Source organism: Mixophyes fleayi, chromosome 8 (assembly GCF_038048845.1).
Source record: "Mixophyes fleayi isolate aMixFle1 chromosome 8, aMixFle1.hap1, whole genome shotgun sequence".
NCBI lineage: Eukaryota > Metazoa > Chordata > Amphibia > Anura > Limnodynastidae > Mixophyes > Mixophyes fleayi.
In genome coordinates this window covers 88,265,192-88,288,537 of record NC_134409.1, presented here as the reverse complement: position 1 = coordinate 88,288,537, position 23,346 = coordinate 88,265,192, and the positions used below count along the sequence as shown (strand labels likewise).

The window sequence follows — 23,346 nt, the reverse complement described above, 5'->3', positions numbered from 1 at the left end:
GACTGGAGCACAGAAGCTATAACCGGCAATGAGGCAGCAGACACAGACCAATCAGCAGTTGAACACACTCCTGCAGAGTAATTACAAGAATCCAGCAGGGCCAATCAGGGCTTGTCCCTGACCTACACAGTTGCAGGCTAATGCCTGTTAATCAGCCTCATAGACTGACTATTTATGCGCATGCACCCGGCTACCAGCACCGCCGGGACGCAGCGCTAGTGAACTAGCGTCTGGCCGTTGCCCTGGTGACGGCCGGAAAGGAGGAGGAAATGACGTCAAGGTGACGGCCGGGACGCTGGGGCGCATGAGAAGCGAGCCGCGGCGGCTGTGAGTACCGCCGCGGCTCGTGACAGTACCCCCGCCTTGAAGAGGGGTCAAGGAACCCCGCCACCCAGGTTTTCTTGGAAATTTCCTGAAGAACTCCTTCAGTTGTTTGGGAGCATGGAGTTGTCTCTGCGGAACCCAAGAGCGTTCTTCTAACCCGCGGTTCCTCCACTGTACCAGGAAGTGCACCTGCCCTTGCACTTTTTTAGAATCAAGGATTCTTTGAACCACAAACTTTTGTGGCCCACTGGAACCTCTCCCAGGCACACTAGAAGACTGGGCTTGACCAGGGTATAGTACCGGCTTCAACAGCGAACAGTGAAACGTGTTGGGAATCCTCAACGAGCCCGGAATTTTTAACCTAAATGCGACGGGATTCACCTGCTTGATGATGAGAAACGGCCCGATGAACTTAGGACCCAACTTCTTACAAGGCTGTTTGAGCCTGATATTTTTTGTAGACAGCCACACTTTCTGGCCAACCTTAAGGGAGCAGATGGTACGGTGTCGGTCCGAAATTTTTTTTGCAACGAATGAGGCTTGTCTCAATGATGAGTGTGCTTTCCTCCAGATAACTCTGAGATCCCTGGCAGTGGAGCGGATCTCCCGGATACCAACGGACTAAAGTGAATACAAGGAGTTAAATCTGGGGTGAAAACCGTAATTACAAAAAAACTGAGACATTTTGGTAGATGAGTGACAGGAGCTGTTACAAGCAAATTCTGCCCAGGGCAACAAGGAGGAACAGTTATCATGGAATTCTGATGTGTAGCATCTTAAAAATTGCTCTAGGGTCTGGTTAACCCTTTTGGTTTGCCCGTTAGACTGAGGGTGGTATGCGGATGACAAGCTGACTTTAATTCCGAGTAGGGTACAGAAGGATCTCCAGAATTGTGCAATGAATTGTGATCCACGATCGGAAACGATATCAGAAGGAAGTCCATGGAGACGGAAAATATGTTGTATGAAGAGAATGGCTAGATCTCGAGCAGTAGGAAGCCGGGTTAGTGGAATGAAATGTGCCATTTTGCTGAAGCGGTCTGCCACGACCCAAATGGTATTGTTTCCCGCGGAAGGTGGTAAATCAACGATAAAGTCCATGGACAAATGTGTCCAAGGTTTTGCAAGTGCGGTCAACGGAACCAACTGACCTACTGGGCGAGTCCTGGGAACTTTGTTCCTGGCACAAACTTCACAAGACAAGACGTGACTCTTGACGTCGGCAGACAGTGATGGCCACCATACAGTACGGGAAAGGATTTCCAATGTTTTGAAGACTCCAGGGTGTCCTGCAGACTGACTATTGTGTGCTTCGGCAAGGACTGCCTTTCTTAAATGAACAGGAACAAACAGGCATCCTACCGGAGTATTGTCAGGAGCCAACCTCTGGAACCTTTGTAAGGTACAACTCAAATCTTGAGTTAATCCGGCATGGATTATAGACACAGGAACAATAGGTTCTGGGCTAGTGACCGGAGCATGATGTGCCAGGAAACTTCTGGACAGAGTGTCCGCTTGAATATTTTTAGAACCAGGACGATAGGTGATAAAAAAGTTAAACCGAGTGAAGAACAGCGACCAACGAGCCCGTCAGAGGTTCAGACGTTTGGCTGACTGTATATATTGCAGATTCTTATGATCCGTTATAACGGAGATCTGGTGTGCAGCGCCTTCCAACCAGTGTCGCCATTCTTCAAAGGTCCATTTAATTGCCAGCAATTCTCGGTTTCCCATGTCATAGTTGGTTTCTGCTGAGGAAAACTGACGGGGAAAAAAGGCACATGGATGTAAGCGGTGGGTCTGGGGATCTTTTTGTGACAAGATGGCCCCAGCACTGAAGTCAGAGGCATCTACCTCAAGAATAAACGGTACCTTAGGATCCGGGTGTCTGAGGACCTGAGCAGACACAAAAGCTTTCTTCAGGGTTTCGAATTGCCTGTTGTGACCAAACAGCTGGATCACCTCCTTTACGGGTCAGGGTGATGATGGGAGCCACGATATCCGCAAAGCCGCCAATAAACCTCCTGTAATAATTGGCGAATCCCAGGAACCTCTTGACCGCCTTGAGGTTATTCGGTTGTACCCAGTCTAGGATTGCTTGGACCTTGGTTGGGTCCATAGAGAATCCCTCCGAGGAGATTATATAACCAAGAAAGGATACCTTCTGAACTTCAAACTCACATTTTTCGAGTTTAGCATAGAGATGATGTTTTCTCAACTTTTGTAAAACTTGTCTGACATGACCCTGATGTACTGACAACGAGTCCGAATATATGAGGATGTCGTCCAAGTAAACCACAATGAAATGTCCCAGAAACTCACGTAGTACTTCTTTAATTAGATCCTAAAATACTGCAGGGGCGTTACTCAGACCAAACGGCATGACCAAATATTCATAGTGGCCAGAGAGCGTATTGAATGCTGTCTTCCACTCATCACCTGCTCTAATACGTATGAGGTTATATGCACCCCGGAGATCAATTTTGGTGAAGACTGTTGAACCTCTTAGTTGATCGAACAATACAGAGATGAGAGGAAGTGGATAGGTGTTTTTAACTGTGATGAGGTTCAATCCTCTGTAGTCAATACAGGGTCTTAGCCCTCCGTCTTTTTTAGATACAAAAAAACAACCAGCTCCTACTGGAGATTTGGATGGCCTGATGAAGCCCTTTTCCAAATTCTCCTCAATATACTCCTGCATGGACTTGGTCTCGGGAGCTGAGAGGGAATACAGGCGTCCCTTAGGCAACTTGGAACCAGGTATGAGCTCGATAGCGCAGTCGAAGTCACGGTGAGGTGGTAGGGTATCCGCCGCTCTCTTGGAAAACACGTCCCAGAAGTCGTGGTATTGTGAGGGAAGTTGCTCCGGAATAGACTGGATCACCCGCAGCGGTAGTGACAAACAGGACTGTTCACAATAAGAACTCCAGTGGATAATTTCTTCTTTTATCCAGTCCACTACAGGGTTATGCCGGGAAAGCCATGGGATCAAGGGCACCGATGAGCAATCAATAAGGAGGAAGGTTATTGATTCTGAATGGAGGGCTCCGATATTCAACTGTAGTGGCGGGGTCTCCCAGGAAATCTTGCCACCGAGTAACGGAGCTCCATCTAAACCACAGACAGTAACAGCAGACTTACCATTGGAATTTCAGCAGCGCAGGCGAACCCGATGTCAAGGAAGTTGCCCGCAGCTCCACTGTCAATGAAGGCTGCCAGGTCCATGGAACTGGTATTGAACGTGAGCTGCGCAGGGATCAATACGGCATTTTTCGGGGAGACAATCTGCAGACCTAGGTGAACTTTCCCCTCGTTCCCTAGGCATGCTCTTTTCCCAGCTTATTTGGGCAGGAACGGGAGAAATGGCCTCTTGTGCCACAATAAAGACATAGGCCTTGTGATCGTCTCCTGTCTCTTTCCTCAGGGGAAAGACGATATGCTCCTAATTGCATCGGTTCCTCACCATCCGTGGAAACAGGAACGAAGGCGGATGGAGGTGATGATGTCTCCTTTTCAGTTTTCCGCTCTTTAAACCTCCTGTCAATGTTAATGGAGAGGTGCATCAGATCCTCCAGAGAGCTAGGAGATGGGTATTGCACCAAAGAATCTTTGATCTGTTCCGATAGGCCGAGACGGAACTGACTACGTAAGGCGGGGTCGTTCCATCCACTATCAGGTGACCATCTACGGAATTCCGCGCAGTATTCTTCTGCCAACCGCCGGCCTTGTTTCAAGGCCCGTAGGTGAGCTTCCGCGGAGGCAACTCGATCCGGGTCATCATACAGTAGACCCAATGCCTCAAAGAAAGAGGCTACGGACTGCATGGCAGGACTGGTCTGTGGCAAAGAAAAGGCCCAGGACTGGGGGTCACCTTGTAGGAGGGAAATGATGATCCCGACTCTTTGATGCTCTGACCCGGAGGAACAGGGTCTCAACCGGAAATAGAGCTTGCAGCTTTCCCTGAAATTCCGTAACAGAGATCTATTTCCAGAGAAGCGATCTGGCAAATTCATCTTAGGTTCACAGGAGGAACTTGGAGTGGGTTGAGAAGTTTTTGCGGCTTCTTCTTGAACAGACAGACGCTCAGCCAATTCCTGGATCATCTGATACAAGGACTCAACATGGGCTGCTAAGGCTTGTGCCGGAGACGGTGTGGATCCGCTTCCATCCATCGCAACCTCGTCTCAGTGTGTGGGCCGGTTATAATGTTAGGAACCCCTACAGCCGGCACAACACAACCCGGAATCTACTCTGCCAGTCAGGTGTTCACTGAAGCCCCTGATGGTGGGGACAGACTGGGCCGCAGACTGACAGAGGGTCGTGAAGTGTGTACCGGCTGGGGAGAACCCAGGCAAACAGAGTGAGGTCCAGGAAGAGGTCAAGGGCCGGCAGCAGACAACAGTAAGCAAGCTGAGGTCAGGGGTCACAGGCGGATAGCAGAAACGGTAAACAGGCCAGAGATCAGGGTCACAGGAAACACAAGCGAAGTCCAATTCAAAGCCAAGGGTCATACACGGGAAATCAGTAGCGGTATCAAAATACAGGAACAGGAACAAGCAGGTCAGCAGACTGGAGCACAGAAGCTATAACCGGCAATGAGGCAGCAGACCTCATTGCCTTAAATACAGACACAGACCAATCAGCAGTTGAACACACTCCTGCAGAGTAATTACAAGAATCCAGCAGGGCCAATCAGGGCTTGTCCCTGACCTACACAGTTGCAGGCTAATGCCTGTTAATCAGCCACATAGACTGACTATTTATGCGCATGCGCCCGTCTACCAGCACCGCCGGGATGCAGCGCTAGTGAACTAGCGTCCGGCCGTTGCCCTGGTGATGGCCGGACAGGAGGAGGAAATGACGTCCCGGTCGTCAAGGTGACGGCCGGGGCGCATGAGAAGCGAGCCGTGGCGGCTGTGAGTACCGCCGCGGCTCATGACACTGCCATGGAATATTTCAAGGAAAAGAAATTAACGGTGAGTATAATTCTCAATTCTCTGCTGAGTCACTCTCAGTCTACATCGGTTGCCTGTTTTTTACCAAATCCAATATAAAATACTTCTACTAACCTATAAAGGCCATCAACAAAACTACACCAACATACATTTCATCACTTGTCTCAAAATATCTCCCAACTCGTCAACGCCATTCTGCACAAGATCTGCATCTCTCTTCCACTTTCATCACATGCTCCCATTCACGGTTACAGGACTTTTTTCGAACTGCACCCACTCTGTGTCAATCTCTCCCTCACACAGTAAGACTTTCTTCTGCTCTACAAACCTTCATGTGTTCTCTGGAAACCCACCTTTTCAGGCAAGTTTATAATATTCCTCAACCGCCTGCTTAACTTCTCTAGGTTACTCTATTACCACCCTTTACACAAGACAACAACCCTCTGACCCTCTGGCCAACATTGCTGTGTGAGTGAATCATATAGCATACTAATCACTTTTTACCTTTGTAATCTGGATGTATCGAAATGCAATATGTAGACTCATGTGTCCGAATGTCATTGACCCATAGATTGTAAGCTTGTGAGCAGCGCCTTCTCACTGTCTGTCTGTATTACTCAGTATTGTTTATTACTGTGTTTGTCCCAATTGTAAAGCGCTACAGAATTTGCTGGTGCTATATAAATAAATAGATGATGATGATAGGTTGTATAACATTGCTTTCCTTGAGCACACAGCTTTCCAGTAACACTCATAGACTGTGTTGCATAACATTGTCCTAAATGTGTTTGTCAAATTGAAGGAAAAAAGTGCCCAAAAAATTACTTAATAATAATTGTAATTTCATAGTTACTGTTAGGGTGTATGAATAGAAGTGTCTAGTTGCCAAATAATTATTTTGGACATTACCATGTTGCAACCAAATACAAACACAAGTTTTTGGAGAGGGTGCATTTCCTGTATTGGAAGGACGCAAAGCCTCTCTGCCAGTGGAAACACTGTATTTTACAGGTGGGGTGCTCAGGAAGTGCCGTTAATTGGGAGTTGTCCTGTACAGATAAATCCGGAAAACCATTATTGATGCATTTCAGTTATTTTGTCATATACACATATATGATAACCAAATACTTCTTCAAATAGTTACTATGAAGAGCTCTGCTTAACAGTTTAGGCATGCTACTCCAAATTATGGGAAAACCACTTACCTGGAAAACATTAAGTCCCAAACATTCTGCAAAATAGATCCCATAACCGTACATCCAATGGGACAGATTTTGTACCAAACAGGCGCATTTTTATACACTCAAGTACCTCTGGGTTTGAAAATATTTTCATTACATAAGTGACACATGCAGTACATGCAGTAAATGCAGCCCCTGAGTCGTAATACCTATGTATGTGCTACGAGGATAATTAAGTATACTTGCACTTTAAAAAGGCATTATGCATCCACGTGGTTGCACTTGACTAAGAGTAATGTCTTATTCTGCATTTAGTTTTCCACAATCATATAACGATTCACCCACAATTGACCCTGAGATAGTTTTCAAATGCTTGCAAGTGCTCAGGATGAATATACTTTTTGTACCCTTCAGTGTGGGATAAACAAAATAGACTTTAATAAAATGAAAGTACCCACAACACTTGGACACTAAAATATTATAGATACTGTTTATCACAGCAATGGCCATGGATTTGAATATAGGTATAAACTTCTATTTCCAATGTCTGGCTGTTTTGTATTCAAGATATTACTACTTCTAATATTTTGATTATTTTTAGAGTGGAATAAGTAATATGTCAGAAAACGAAAGTTGTCCAATAGTAAATGTTTAGGAATCTGCCAGCAAAAAATATTTTCCTTGCTCACCATCCCTGTTAAATATATTCTTATGAAAATGTTAATACTGAGGCCTGTAGTTTCATATAAACCTTATTGTTAGCATAAATTGTTATAGTTGCTAATCCACCCTAGCCGTGTGTTACTCCAGGGTCAGTGCTGATTAAACACCTATTCACCTTTTGAAGTGATAAGTTGGTATTTTCCTACGTGAAAGCTAGCATTGTGATGTGGGTTCCAAAACTGCTGCAGAATATTGATTTTTTTCCCCAGGTAACATGGATAGAGAAATTATGATAAAGGTTGTGATGACCTTACAGCGAGCGCTTAAAGTACACAAAATTGCTGTATAAATATACTCCTTGTTTTCTCATATTACAGTACTAATTAGATGGCATACTGAGAATGTCCAAATATTGGCATCTCCTAGAGGTATATTTAAACTACAAGTTTGAAAAGTGGAGATGTTGCCTACCACAACCAATCAGATTCTAGCTGATATTTATTTAGTGCGTTTTACAAAATGGCAGCTAGAATCTGATTGGTTGCTATAGGCAACATCTCCACGTTTTCAAACCCGCAGTTTAGTAAATATACCTCTTAGTCTTTTATAAATTGTTGTGATATGCTGGCTTAAATGACCAATGGGAAGCACTGTCTAACAACAAGCAATCCAGTTACAGCCAGCAAGATAGGTGCATTGTCCTGTTCTTATCGACTACAAGATGGTGCAAATCATTCAGCTGTAGTTGGCTATGTTTGCTTAGATATAAAAACCATACAATTTACTAAAACACTGGTACTGCAGACTAATTATTTCATGTTCACTTGTTTGTAGCGAATTAACCGCAGAGTACCTTGAGCGGTTTGCTTTTTTGATAAAAATTATGAGTGAGCACAAGCCCACAGCGGTACAATTGCTTATTATTAAAGGGACTCTTTAGACTTGGGAAAACAAAATTGAGATATTTATTAACAAAGCGTAGTGCTATGTTATAGCAAACAATCATTCAGTTTCTCCTAATAACCATACAAAAAAATCAGCTTGTATTGGATTTTTCACTCAAGTTGGTAAATCCTATGCTAGCATCTATATGTGTGAGATCCAGTCATTCAGCCTGACTGTTAAACAAATGGATCCGTACAATTTGGTCCACCATGTTTTTGTAGTTCAGCATTCAGGTCATATCTTTCACTGAATGGTCAGAATTAGTTGATGGGAATCCCTGTAGGGTTTATTTTCTCTAATAATAGATTGATTAGTTGACAGCCATATAAATATATTATTTATTTTTCAGAAATTAATAACATTGTATACACAGTACATATTACCAACAATCATAAAGCTATGGTTAATATTTTTTCAATGATGTAAAGAGACACAAATCCTCCCAGCGAACCTCAAATGTTATTTAAAATACAGAAACCAACATTGGGGCACACTTGCACTCCTAGGGTCTGTCTGTTAATAAAAGCAAGTGGTGTCATTTTACAAGCTGTAGTATTTAATAACAGGGTCCTCTGGTCAAAGACTCATTCTAAAAGCTGGTATTTTCTCCCTGCAGCACACAGACATGCCAGAGGAGATGCGTGTAGAAACCATGGAGCTTTGTGTTACAGCCTGTGAAAAGTTTGCCAGTAATAATGAGGTACGTTCTGCACAATGTGCCTAAGGCTTAAAGGGCTCCGCCATGATAAAAAGTAAGAATGAAGCATGTGATATGAAGGCAAAAAATACTCCCCTCAAGACGCACCTACCATCCTTCAAAATATTGTTGCCTCCCCGTTTTGACAAGACCTGCATTCTACCTTGGTCTTGCTGCATGCAAGCTAACACAAGACGTGCAGTCCGTTCACCGCCCTTCTATACACGGCTAGCAATATTGACATAAAGGTTTTAACAGATGGCAGGGGCAGCCAGAAGTGAGTACTGTATTTTTGTGGAGAATCCCCTTACTTTCCAGTAAATATAATTTTCATATGCACAGTTACAATTTTTTGATGTTTATAAAATCACATGTTCAAGGCATCAATGTTTAGACATTCCTCATAACTTGCCTAACATTTCTTCTGATAAGAAACCTGCCCACCTGATTCGTGCTTGTAAAAGTCTTTGACCATTTAAATTTTCTTACTGGTTGTCAATAACAACCAGCAATGCTTGTATACCAAAGAGGTTAATGATCCCCCTATTGTCACCTAATATCTGGGAACTCAGACTGTCAACTTGAATTTCTATTGAAGCTGATAGTTTTAAGCCCATAACACCATCTAAATGAGAAACGAGGGTAGATCAAACTGCCAGTGTGACTACTAAATCACACTAGCAGCTCCAATCCCCGTAAGATGTGGCTTGGGCAGGTGGTACAGGGCATGTAGGGTTCTAGGTAGTTGTCCTTAACACCCAACAAGAAGCTTTCAAAAGACTTAGGGCTAGATTTACTAAACTGCGGGTTTGAAAAAGTGGAGATGTTGCCTATAGCAACCAATCAGATTCTAGCTTTCATTTATTTAGTGCATTCTACAAAATGACAGCTAGAATCTGATTGGTTGCCATAGGCAACATCCCCACTTTTTCAAACCCGCAGCTTAGTAAATCTAGCCCCAAGCATTGATTAGGCAAAAATGGGCGGCCATCAGTCAGTATGTGGCCCAGAAGTTAATTGACAGAATGCTAGGGCAAATTGCAGAGGTCTTCAAAAAGAAGGGTCAACACTGCAAATATTGGCTCTTTGTATAAGCTTAATGTAATTGGCAATAAAAGCATTTGACACTTGCTGTGAAATGCTTATAATATTTATTCAGTATACCATAGTAACATCTGACAAAAAGGTCTAAACACTGAAGCAGCAAACTTTATGAAAACCAATACTTGAGTCATTCTCAAAACTTTTGACCATGACTGTAAATATGGCATCCTGCCCAGTGGTTGAAGTGAAAATTTAGAAGTAGCGTTATAGAAGATGTAAGTAAATGGAAGAAATTACGTTTTCTATGTAGAATAATTTTGCGCTAAAGGTTTTACTTAATACTCATGAAAAGGCATACTACCATAAAAACAAAGAAAATTAAAAATTAGGAAAAAAAAGATAAATGCGGTATAAATTTGTAAAATATTTTATAGCGCATACAAATTTGTGCAGCAGTATACACAAAATTTTGCAAGCAGAGTTTTCCTGCATTGAGTTTACAAGCTATTTGTGGTGCCTGGGGTTTAAATTAAGTAAGGTCACAAGTGACACTGGGGTTCAAACCAAAGTCTCCTCGAAGTACCTTAATGCCATTGTTGTTCAGTTGGTGAATTTAAACACTGGCTGTGCTGAAACAAAATAAAATTGTCTGCTTTGCAGCAAAGTGAAAATAAGTCATTGAAGTCAGAATGTGTGTATATTGTTCTTAATCTACCAATACAACTGTAAAAATTGCTGCTTTTGTAATATTCTTATCCACAGTAAATGGCATACTCACCACTAATAAAGCTGTGTTTAAATATACATAATGGGTAAACCACTGTATTTGGGGGATTAGGAAATACAAGGCGTGACAGGAAGGACCGCCTATGCCATTCTGTCTGTTGTTGCTGGGCTTACTTTGCCATCGTTCCCTTTTGTTATCCCGAATGCGCCTTCTAACCCCTGTAGGAGGGGCTTACAAATGCTGCCACCATTGGACTCCTTACCGGACCAGCATCCAGTACCGGGTTTCTTCTGGGCAACTGATGCTGCAAGTGTACCCCGTTACTGGTGTACTTGGGCTGGTACATCTGACCTCTTCCTGTGGATCAGGGTTGCTGTGGATGGATCCCCCCTGGCAGAGCGGTGGTACTGGATGCTTGGTCCAAACCTCAGAAACAACTAGGAACGGATTCGATTTTGGGTCTTAATCTGTAAGGGATAGAGAAGTTTCCGAGCAGGTCTTTGAAGCAAGTGATGTTTATTTGCTCACACTGGTTGAAGGTATTGGGGTGCAGGTCAGATGGGACAAGTAGAACAATTATCAATACAAGACAGTGCTTTTTATACAGATTTGAACACAGGGTAAGCCAGCCTCTGGAAGTCTGAGCTATTTTTAGAATCAAGATGAAATTTGTTTACCCAATCATGGATTTATATGCAAAGCTAACAATATTTACACTTATCTGTGATATCCTAAAACTTGCTGGGATTTCCTACATCTTGTTTTTAGACGCAGGAAATCTAGTAGCAAGTGTTAATTAAACCTTCCTGTTCCTTCAGATGCTGGACCCTCACATATCAAAAGGTCTTATTAACATGGGTCCTTTCTTCAGACAGCTGCAGAATACACATTCCCAAAGAAAGTCACAAAACCCCGAACAAGTAATTTCCCTACTCCAAGATGCACAAAAGACTTCCTCAACAAAGGCTTATTGTATCAGATATATAATGCATTTCCTCTTGCAAAGTTAAAACAAACAGATTTCTTCCCCTGGTCTCAGAAATAAAGATATCTCCTTTACCATACATACAATATCAAAAATAAGTACATTTGCAATTATATAAATAAGCGCCCTTCGCTATTTCCTTTAAATAAATGTATACGATAAGTTATTTATAAGTGATCCAGTCACACAAGGAGAATATATTTTATAAATAGTAACCTTCTGTTACTATTAGCCGCCAGCACTTAGCCACTTCTGAATCAATAGACAGAGCCATTAGTGCAGTGTTTGTACCAAAAGTAGCAGTGATGGCCTGTAGTATGTATAGGAGTAGTAATACCCTTTAATATGTCCAATATAGTAATAGTACTCAGTAATATGCCAGCTTTAAATGTAATCCCCTGTAATTATTCCAGCACTAGTAAAATTCATATTAATGTGCCTACTAATATGCCAGCTGTAGTACTAGTACCTATTAATATGCCCCAGTAGTGCCCATGTGATTTGTGGCTATAGTTTTCAGCAATATGTCGCAAGTAGTAGTGCTAGTGTCCAGTAACAAGGTACAGTTAATTTTAGTGACCAACAATATGTACAGCAGTGATTTCAATAGGCTGTCGGCGTAACTGTCAGTACTTACCCTGCTGCTTTGTGATGCCTACTTCTAATTCACCCACTTGCATCATTGCGTAATAACATTACCCTGGCAATGCTCATTCTCTCTTCATTTGATGTGATGGTTGCACTACCAACAGCCATTTAGCAATTGGTGGAACACGGTCCTACGTCACTACAAGTGATGACACATTTGTACCAATTAAGCAGCTCTTTTACAGACAATTACCTATCCTTCGCTCCCCTTCAAAAAATCCATGTTCACAGAAGGGCACCAGATGCAGAAATGAAAAGGCTGCGTGCAGCCTGCCTGTTAAACACCAGTGCCTTAAACTCTTAAAATTGCTATCTTTTTTTACTTATGTACTGTATGGTTTGTGATGTGCAAATTTGTTTCCTGCTGTGCAGACAATGCCAGTTGCACAGCTGATATAAAGGTTGGAAGCTACTTGATAAATGTGTCACTGAAAACTACAATCATTGCTTATACTCACTGATGTGTTTGTCATTCCCCAACCTTGTTTTTATGCACAAATGAAAATGTGCTGAGGCTTGAGGTATTCTGACATGTTTAATCTCTATTTTCTCTCAGAGTGCGGCAAAGATGATAAAAGAGACAATGGACAAGAAGTTTGGCTCCTCGTGGCATGTCGTGATTGGAGAGGGCTTTGGTTTTGAGATCACTCATGAAGTCAAGAACCTTCTGTACATGTTCTTTGGGGGCAGCCTGGCTATTTGCGTCTGGAAATGTTCATGAGGGAACCTGTTCAGGGTGCCCCCATTCCCTTCTACTCAGGATGTGCTGCTACAAGGCCGCGCTCAGGAAAGAGTCTCCAGCTGGACTCTCTATTTATCTTTTGGGGTGTCTATGAGTCTCCTCTTAACTCATTGGGAATCAAAGAGGTTTGCAATAGATTTGCAGTTACCTCTGACTTGGAATGTTTAAACTTCAAAGAAAGGGAATAGATTGGCTCTTGTAATATGTTCTTAGATAGCTTCAGAGCTTTGGAACAAGCAATTACACTAAATGAAGAGTAGGAACATCCGTCAAATGCCTTTTCCAACCCCTTGACCCTCAGAGGCTTATGTAATCAGTAATAAAGTATGCACATGGTTTTACCGTCCTACTGGCACCACAGCTCTAGTTTCCCAAATATATTTTGTGTTCATAGTCATCTCTCATCTCTTTTTTTCCACTGAGTATTAGAGGAACACTTCTCTTTCATAATGTTTCCTTGACATTTTACCATTCCTTCTATTCTCTATATCACACCTTCTGGCATGTATGACTCATTGTTATCCTATTGCATTTTCCCTGTGGAGAATTGTGTTTTGTTTTTTACTTAAGTATATTGTTTCTCCTCCTACTGATCTACTTTTCTTCCTCGTACACCCACATAGGCTCTTTGTAATTAAAGTGGACCTTTCATCCAGACATTTGCTGAGTTTCAGCATATAATGGTTTTTGTCTTGGTGTTTTGTTTTTTTTTTTTTAAAAAAAACGAACAAAAACCGATCTATGCTGTGATCTCAAACCTAATTAGTGTGAAGCTATATGCAAATCCGTTGCACTGATGGAGATCAAATCATTTGTATTGAATGCTGAGAAAGGAAGGTCACAAATGGTGGGCTTCTGAATTTTGTAGTTCTTTTTAGTATCTACAGGTTAGCTAAAAATTCTGCAAGTCCAGTCTTTAGAACTGTTTCAAAAAGTGTTTTGGTTGATAGGCAGTATTTCTCTATTCATTAGTTACTGAGTAAAATATATACATGTTTGTGTTCTTTCAAGTTTATTTCTTTCCTCTGGCATATTCTGTGTGTGTGAGATCTTATGTGATTTTTTTATTTATCTTTCTTGCTCTCTTATTTTCTGTTTCTATTTATCATTGCCTCATCCTTCTGGCTGCATTTGACACTCTCCATCACTAGCTTCCTTTTTGTCCATTTGAGATACGTGTGCATTATAGGCTTGTGGATACAAGCCATAAATAATAGATCAGGAGATTTAGGATACCACAGAGAAGCCTGCAAGCTACTAGTCCTTAATTCCTCTTGTTCAGTGGCAGAAACATGAAGCCGTGTTTCGCGGAAGGATTTTATACTCTGGACTTCAAGTATGCTGTTTTTTTATGTTACCTCTGGTTATAAAATAGTTTACTCTACTTGTAACTAATAAACTTCCTTAGATTTTTGTTTTTATAAAGAATGCACCGGTTTTATTTTTGTTCTTTTGATATTCAGAGGAATATGTAGCTATTCTGATACATGTACTCAACCTCTGCATCAGCCAGCATGGAAAAGAGAGAGCTGTAAGTGTTACTGGACGGGAGATTCGTATCAGGGGAGCCACATAACTGCTTGAATGGCTAGGACAGGTTCAGTCTAGCAGGGCTGACAACTCTCTGCTATCCACTTTATCAGAGGCATCAAACTTGTAATGATAAATGTGGGTCTCACTTCAGGGGGTAGTGGTAATTCCTGAAGATGGCGTTGTCTAAAAGTGGGCAATGCTGATAATATACTATACATTAAATTATGGTGAAAATCTAATGTGTGAATTTATAGCAGCCTCCCAAATTTAAGCTAGATTGGAAGTAAGAGATGGGAAAGGGAGAATATATATATTCTTTTTTATTTATTCATATAAGGGTTTAAAAAAAAAAAGGTTAGACTTTATATTTTACAGATTATATTTGCTGCAGAGAACTTTGGTTTCCTGTAGAATGTAAGTTTATATAAAGGATATACCATCCTATGTAATAGTTTGTGTGTGAAATTCCTTCACTTGTTGTGAGTCTTTTTCATCAGTGTTAAGACATACAGAAATACACTTTGTACTTCATACCTAAGCTACCAATGGGTAGTAGCTTAGGAGAGATAATTCTAACCATTCATTATTATTATTGGCATGCAGTCTATCCCATACATACTGTTATGTGTGGGAAACCAGTGAATGGTTATGTTAAAGATAGCGAAATGCACCTTTTCAATACACAAGTGGGATAAACATGTACAGTATGGAAATCTGGGTATTCCCACCAATCTGCTCCTAGTGTCTAGAATTCTGTTTATTTGTATTCTGTTTTTTCTAAAAGTCACCCAGCTGTTACTGGTGCAACTGCATGTTTTCCTGGTGATTGGTATAGTGTTATGAGTCGCGGCGGTGCCTCAGGCCGCCGCGACTCTCTGCCCGATAGGAAGTGTCCCGGCCATCTCCATGACAACCGGGACGTCACTTCCTGTTTCTCCCCGGCCGTTGCCTAGGCAAAATCGGCAAAATTCGGACCGTCACCGTACCACCTGCTCACTCAAAGTGGGCCAGAAAGTGTGGCTGTACACACGCAATATTAGACTCCGAGAGCCTTGCAGGAAACTGGGGCCTAAATTCATCGGTCCTTTCCCCATTATCAAGCAGATCAATGCTGTATCTTTCAGATTGAAAATTCCTGCTTTCTTGAGGATCCCCAACACGTTCCATGGCTCCCTCCTGAAGCCTGTGTTATACGCTAATCTATCTCAGTCGTTAAGTTCGCCTGTGCAGAATAGGAACAAACCACAGAGTTATACCATTCAGAAGATTCTCAATTCTAAGAGAGTACAGGGGCAGGTGCACTTCCTAGTTCAATGGAAGAATCGTGGTTTGGAGGACCGGTCCTGGATTCCACGAGGACGCCTTCATGCTGCCAAACATTTAAAAGAATTTTTCAAAAAATTCCCTTGACCCCTCCTCAAGGGGGGGGGTACTGTTATGAGTCGCGGCGGTGCCTCAGGCGCCGCGACTCTCTCTGCCCGACAGGAAGTGTCCCGGCTGTCTCCATGACCGGGACGTCACTTCCTGTTTCTCCCCGGCCGTTGCCTAGGCAACGCCCGGGACGCGCTGTGGTTGTAGCGCCGCGTCCCAACATTAGGGGCAGCCGGGCGTGTGCGCAGAACATAGGGGACAATCTATTATAATATTCACCTCCTGGGGCTAATTTTTCTGCTGGTTCCCTTACTTCCCATTGGTCAGTGGTAGTATATAAGGCAGGGAGGGCTTAGCCTCCCTGCCGGTTATAGCTTCTGTTTGCCAGTCTGCTGACCTGCTCTGTGTCTTGTTCCTGTCTCTTGGAAATTCTATTGATTACCCGTGTAAGGCCTCTTGCCTGGATTTGGACCCTGCCTGTGTTTCTCGTGACCTTGACCTCTGGCTTGAATACCGACCTCCCTGTCCGCTCGTGACCTCCCTGTCCGCTCGGCTTGTTTATCGGATCTGCTATCTGCTGCGGCCCTTGACCTCTGCTTGGACTCCACTCCGCTTGCCTGGGTTCTCCCCAGCCGGTACACACTTCACGACCCTCTGTCAGTCTGCAGCCCAGCCTGTCCCCACCATCAGGGGCTCCAGTGAACACCTGACTGGCAGAGTAGACTCTGTGTTGTGTTGTGCCGGCTGGAAGGAGTTCCTAACATATAGGTGTATTCTCTCAATGACCTCTACCTTTAAAACTTAGGGGATCAGTGCTATCTCACTTTGTCTCAAGTTGTTATGGTTGAATCCGCAAACAGATGTTTCTGCAAATGCAGGTTTAATAACTGCAAAGTACATGTACAGATGATAACTTCCTTCTTCAGGACAGTTTAGTAAGTTCCTTTAGACAGTGGAGTTACTTGACACAAGGCCCACCGACGCTCAGAGTACTCTACCCACAGGTCAGGGTAACTGCCTTCTGCCCTGGTGTCTACATCATCATTGACACGGACACTGAGAGTAAAATAAAATTGTTTTTTAATTAATTTAATTTAGGATTAAAACAAGGAAAGTCACTACCATATCATTGTTCATTAAAACCTAACATATGTTTCTTATTCATCAGTTTAAATGGATCGTCATATATATTTATTGTTCATTAATGCCACACAGCAAACTTGCATAGATGCTCCCCCTCACTAATAATATCTTGCAGCAAGCTCTCTAGAAACTGCGATCCTCCAGCATGGATCCCATCTTAATAGACAAAACTGAAGATGAACCAGGGCACTCGCAAGCTTCAGCAAAGACCTAGCCGAAAGTAACACCACATCACAACAGTTTCAGAGGGCGCCCATGTCAGGATTTCCCAGGTATGACCACGGAGAGAGCGTAAGTGGTTAAAGTGGCTTTATTAAGAACACAAATAACAATCCACCACGTTGTGGCACAGATATACCGAAATGGAAAGACAGAGCAACAGTTCAATGGGATCAACAATATAGAAGACTTAACTTGGTAATGCAGACTGGAGCTGACAACTTGGTAATGCAGACTGGAGCTGACAACTTGGTAATGCAGACTGGAGCTGACAACTTGGTAATGCAGACTGGAGCTGACAACTTGGTAATGCAGACTGGAACTGACAACTTGGTAATGCAGACTGGAACAAACAACTTGGTAATGCAGACTGGAACAAAGCACATGTAAATGCTCACAGGAGTGACCTGATGATCTGAGCAAGGAAAATAACCAAAGTAGCACAGTGGCCCCTTTGGTGGGCAGTGGTACTACAAGTAGAATGCATAACAAATCCAATAGAGTCACTGCAGAGAGCAGCTGCAGAATGCAAATCGTGACAGTACCCCTCCTTAAAGGGCGGATTCCAGACGCACAAATACTAGAGATGGTCGGAAAAGTCAGAGTCATAGTCCAGAATTCGGCATGTAGTTGAGAAGGCTTCATGCAAGGACGGGAAGGGTATAGAAACCACACCACAGGGGAGTTGAGATCCAGGAGAATCTTTCTTCTTCTTCTTCCTCTTCACTTTCTTTTTATGGTTTTTAGAGGGTTGCTGGAAATGGAGTGAAGAAAACGATAATCTCAAAGTTGGAGTAGCTGGAGATAGAACATGAGGTATAGATGTAGCACTGGGAGTGAAATTGGCAAGTGCTGGTGTAAATTCTTCGCTCACGGCCTCAGTAAAAAGCTGTAAATCAGACAGAATGGGATCTTCGGTTTCAATTAAGGGCTCTGCCTATTCCAGAGCTTCACCTGTAAAGTTGGCTAACATGTAAAACACTGCCTTTCGTTGAGTATCAAGGAGGTTGGATACAGAGGGAAAATAGGACATACAAAATTTAATAAGAGCCTGAAATTGCTGAATATCCCCATTGAAGGTAGGTGGTTGGAAAACTTGAACAGAGGATGAATTCGAATTAGCATGAGACTCGGCCAGCTCGGGTTGAACATACATCCCTGGGGACTTGGGTAGGACCCCTTTGGCAGAAGACAACCCGGACCGGGCAGATGACTTGGCAGGGACAGCACTGTGAGAAGCCTCAGGGTGGCAGCACTGAGAAGCCTCAGGATGGACAGCACTGTGAGAAGCCTCAGGGTAGACAGCACTATAAGAAGCCTCAGGGTAGACAGCACTGTGAGACCAGCGCCCCCTCTGGAGCGGACTGTAAGGGCGGCGCCCCCTCTGGAGCGGACTGTAAGGGCGGCGCCCCCTCTGGAGCGGACTGTAAGGGCAGCGCCCCCCTCTGGAGCGGACTTTAAGGGCAGCGCCCCCTCTGGAGGAGTCTTTAAGGGCAGTGCCCCCTCTGGAGGAGTCTTTAAGGGCAGCGCCCCCTCTGGGTTGAACTGGGGAACCCGGGTTCTTATGGAAGCAGACAGCATGTCTGGAATGGAGACAGAAGCTTGTAACTCAGAGCTGGAGATAGAGGTTGAAGATGGTCGGAGTCTACAGAGTGGGCAATCCTGTAATAAATGTACATCACTGGCACAGTAAAGACACAGTTTATAGGTCCTCCTGCGCCATCGCTCCTCTTCGGTCAGGTGAGGGCGTGGAGCACCTGAAAACCTGGAATTTGTTACAGGAATATTGGAAGGTACTGCATGCAGAGAGTCAAAGGCAGACAAATCTGGTAATGAAATGTTAGCAGCACAGTTAGACTCCTTACAGCAGGATGTATTAGGGGTGGAAACTGGAAGTTGCTTAAGCACTTGGTTCAGCAAGATACTTGAGCTATTTGAGTGCGAAGTTGAAGAATGTCCACTTGGAGCAACTGGAACAGGGAATTTTCGGAGGAAATAGCAGTCATGGTCTTAATGTTGAATACGGAGTAGGCCACTACTTTGGAAATCCTTTTCAAAAGAGATGAAAGCCCTGCAGCAGCAGGCTTGGTATTGGGGCCAGATCATACTGTCAGGATTTCCCAGGTATGACCACGAAGAGAGCGTAAGTGGTTAAAGTGGCTTTATTAAGAACACAAATAACAATCCACCACGTTGTGGCACAGATATACCGAAATGGAAAGACAGAGCAACAGTTCAATGGGATCAACAATATAGAAGACTTAACAGAACTTGGTAATGCAGACTGGAGCTGACAACTTGGTAATGCAGACTGGAACTGACAACTTGGTAATGCAGACTGGAACTGACAACTTGGTAATGCAGACTGGAACTGACAACTTGGTAATGCAGACTGGAACTGACAACTTGGTAATGCAGACTGGAACTGACAACTTGGTAATGCAGACTTGAACTGACAACTTGGTAATGCAGACTGGAACAAAGCACATGGAAATGCTCACAGGAGTGACCTGATGATCTGGCCCAGACTGTTTGAAGCAGGCAGGTTTATATAGGCCTCATGCAGGTGATACAACTCCCAGTGATCAAGGAAAATAACCAAAGTAGCACAGTGGCCCCTTTGGTGGGCAGTGGTACTACAAGTAGAATGCATAACAAATCCAATAGAGTCACTGCAGACAGCAGCTGCAGTATGCAAATCGTGACAGCCCATTACCCTGTCTCCAGTTTAGCGGTTGTCCTTCTTTGGACTACTTTTAGGAGGTACTAACCACTAAATAGCGGGAACACCCTACAAGACCTGCCATTTTGGAGATGCTCTGACTCAGTCATCTACCCATTACAATTTGGCCCTTGTCAAAGTCGCTCAGATCCTTACGCGTGCCTATTTTTTGTGCTTCCAGGACATCAACTTCCAGAACTGACTGTTCACTTGCTGCCTAATATATCCCACCCCTTGACAGGTGCCATTTTAACAGGATAATCAATATTAATCATTTCACTTGTCAGTGGTTTTAATGTTGTGGCTGAACTGCATATATATATATATATAAAGAGTGTATCCCCTTATTCTTAATTCATTGAGGAAACAAGAAAGATCACAACCCTTATGAGGTCACTTAGGAAATAAAGGACCCTATTTTATCTATCCAATGACACTGACAGTAAAGTAGAAGCATCTTACTGTCTACTCTCATTGGTAAATCAACTGGTGCAATATGGTGGTGTTATATGAACAACAATAATAATATACACCCCCTAACCTGAGAGTTGGAATGCCAAAACTCAGAAAAATTGCTGTGCCACATACATGTAAGACCTTGTCATGTCAGTAGTATCAGTAGCATAAAAATTCCCAATTTTATTTTTTCAGACTTAATTTAACCTTTCTAAATGGCTGACCACATAGACATTTTAAGAGATATTTTCCCTTTAGAATTTCAAGAGAAACAAAACATTTAGCTTAATAGGAACTGTGGATAAAAGTTTACACACCTTTATTGAATGGTGATGCAATGCCTGAAATCAAGATACATCATGTCAGACTTTTTTTCATCTTTAATGTGACCTTCAACCAACAAAATTCAAGTGATAGACAAATAGACACTTTTTAGCAAAAATAAGTGAAAATAAAGAACCTATAATACTCCATGGTAAACATAATGGAAGTTTGACTGCAATCGGTTACAAACAAATGCCCAAGAATTGGCCCATAGGTTCCAAAATCGGCCCAATTACTGAAATAATTTTATGTTCTTCCTACCCCTTACACGCCTAAACAGCTTTTTGTGACTAGCCCAATCTGACCCATCCACTCAGAATCCAGGGTGTACTTGCACCAGAAGGTAAGCCACCACCTACTCCCCTCTTTCTCTTCTTCCTAAATAAGTCCACAAACACTCCAGATCATAATTGCCTAGAATCTCTTACCTAGGCAGCATCACTCAAGGATACCACACCATCAGCACAGACAGTTCAAATCTACCCACAATTAGTCTACCTGGTGAATCTAATAGTGACTTATGGACTTTAGCCACAAATATAACAACAATATTATTGGTTTATCAGTACACAACAAGAAAATGTGTTTTTCTTTTTAAACAAATCATTCAACTATCAGCATATAGTCAGCATACAATTCCCTATAATGTTCTACCACTTTTAGCTGTCTTTGAAACAAATTTCGATTTTACACAAATAATGACACCCCTTTATCAGCTTACCTGATAAGTACCGTATTTTCCGCACTATAAGGCGCTCTGGATTATAAGGCGCAGTCTCAATTACGGGGTCTTTTTCTGTACTTAACACATACATAAGGCGCACCGTATTATAAGGCGCATGCTAAAACATACAAAATTCTACACTCTACAAAAAAAAAGGTAACGGAGGCAATACAGTGAGTGAGTTGAACTTTATTAACAATACACTCACATTATTTTTAAATAAATCTTCTCCCACAAATCCATCAAACTCCTCTTCTTCTGTGTCTGAATTGAACAGCTGGTCAATTTCGCCATCAAACATGCCGAGTTCCCTCTCATCATTGTCGGAGTCAGTCTCGTTGTCAGGTGGCTGTTCAGCAATGATGCCAGCTTTCGTGAAAGCTCGGACAACAATTAAGGCAGATACCTTAGCCCAGGCATCCACAATCCATTTACATATGGTGGCGTAACTCGCCCCGGCGCTGCCTCCCAGTCTTAGTAAAGGTGTGTTCACCGTCTGTCATCCATCGCTCCCACGCCGCTCGCAACTTCACTTTGAACGCCCTGTTTACACCAATGTCCAGAGGTTGGAGTTCTTTTGTTAAACCTCCCGGAATGATGGCAAGCTCCTAATTCATTTGCTTCACTTGGTTTTTCACAGTAGCGGTGAGATGGGCGCGCATGGAGTCGCAGATCAACAGGGACGGTAATGTGTGGAAAAAACCATCCGGTCTCTTTACATACACCTCTCTCAGCCACTCTCTCATTTTCTCCTCGTCCATCCAGCCCTTTTGATTGGCCTTAACGATGACTCCGGCTAGAAACTTTTCTTTTGGCAGCGTCTTCCTCTTAAAAATGACCATAGGTGGTAGTTGCTCTCCATTACCGTGGCAACCAAGAACAACAGTGAAAGCCAACTTCTCATGCCCCGTGGTGCGTATCAATACTGTGCTGGTCCCCTTTTTCTCCACAGTATGGTTCACGGGGATGTCAAAAGTGAGGGGGACCTCATCCATGTTGGTGATGTGGTTGGGCTGGATCTTTCTGTCGGTAATCTTGCTACTGCAGTAGGTGCGGAAGATGGCCAGCTTTTCTTTGTAATCTGCTGGCAGTTGCTGCGCCACGGTAGTCCTTGCGCGGATGGAGAGATGACGCCTTTTCATAAAACGAAAGCACCAAGACGGACCTCCTTGAAAGTGTACGATCTTCATGTCTTGTGCTATCGTTGTTGCCTTCAGTCGAATGGTGACTGTAGAGACGCTTCTCCCGGCTGTTCTTTGTTCAATAATCCATTGCTCAAGTTGGTCTTCTAACTGTGGCCACCTCGCTTTTCTTCCCGCGGAAACTCTGTTTCGTCTTCTTAACTTGGCCCAGTTCATTTTCTTGCTTCCTCCACTTCCGAACCATAGATTAATTTATGTTGAATTCTTTCGCAGCTGCTCTATTCCCATTTACAACCGCGTAACTGATGGCCTGAAGTTTGAATTGTGCCTCGTAGGCATGTCTCTTCACTGGTGCCATTTTTGGGGGCCCTTAGACAAACCAGTATACGTAGTGTACGTATTACGTCCCTGTGTCAGCCGGAAATGGTCCGACAGTCAATCAAGCGGAGCGCTTACCAAAGTCGCACAACAACATTTTAAGAGATTTTGGAACTCAGTGCACACATAGGGCGCACCGGATTATTAGGCGCACGGCCGTTTTTTTAGAAAATTTAAGGCTCTTAGGTGCGCCTTATAGTGCGGAAAATACGGTATATTGTAATTAGCTGTCAGGTTTCTGAGAGCTTTACAGGCACACAATGGAAGATTGTAGGGCGTATCAGCAGGCTTTTAACAAACCATATTTGCAACATCACTTTCAACAATACTGACAAAAGATTTCTTTGGCCAGTAATACCAGACTCATGCTTTGAACACCATCTTATAGATTCAAAATGTACAATAGGTTAATTTGCCCACCAA

At 43.1% G+C, this 23,346-nt stretch overlaps 1 protein-coding gene across 2 annotated transcripts in view; it reads left to right on the top strand.

The window, feature by feature from the left end:
• DNAL4 (dynein axonemal light chain 4) overlaps window positions 1-14,893 on the top strand; it is a 39,367-nt gene extending 24,474 nt beyond the window's left edge. For both annotated transcript variants that reach the window (XM_075182834.1, XM_075182833.1), the window contains 2 exons: window positions 8,685-8,768; window positions 12,726-14,893. In XM_075182834.1, the coding sequence (XP_075038935.1) occupies window positions 8,685-8,768; window positions 12,726-12,890 (249 nt within the window). In that variant the 3' untranslated portion in view covers window positions 12,891-14,893. The remainder of the gene's footprint in view (window positions 1-8,684; window positions 8,769-12,725) is intronic.
• Window positions 14,894-23,346: the final 8,453 nt, after the last annotated feature.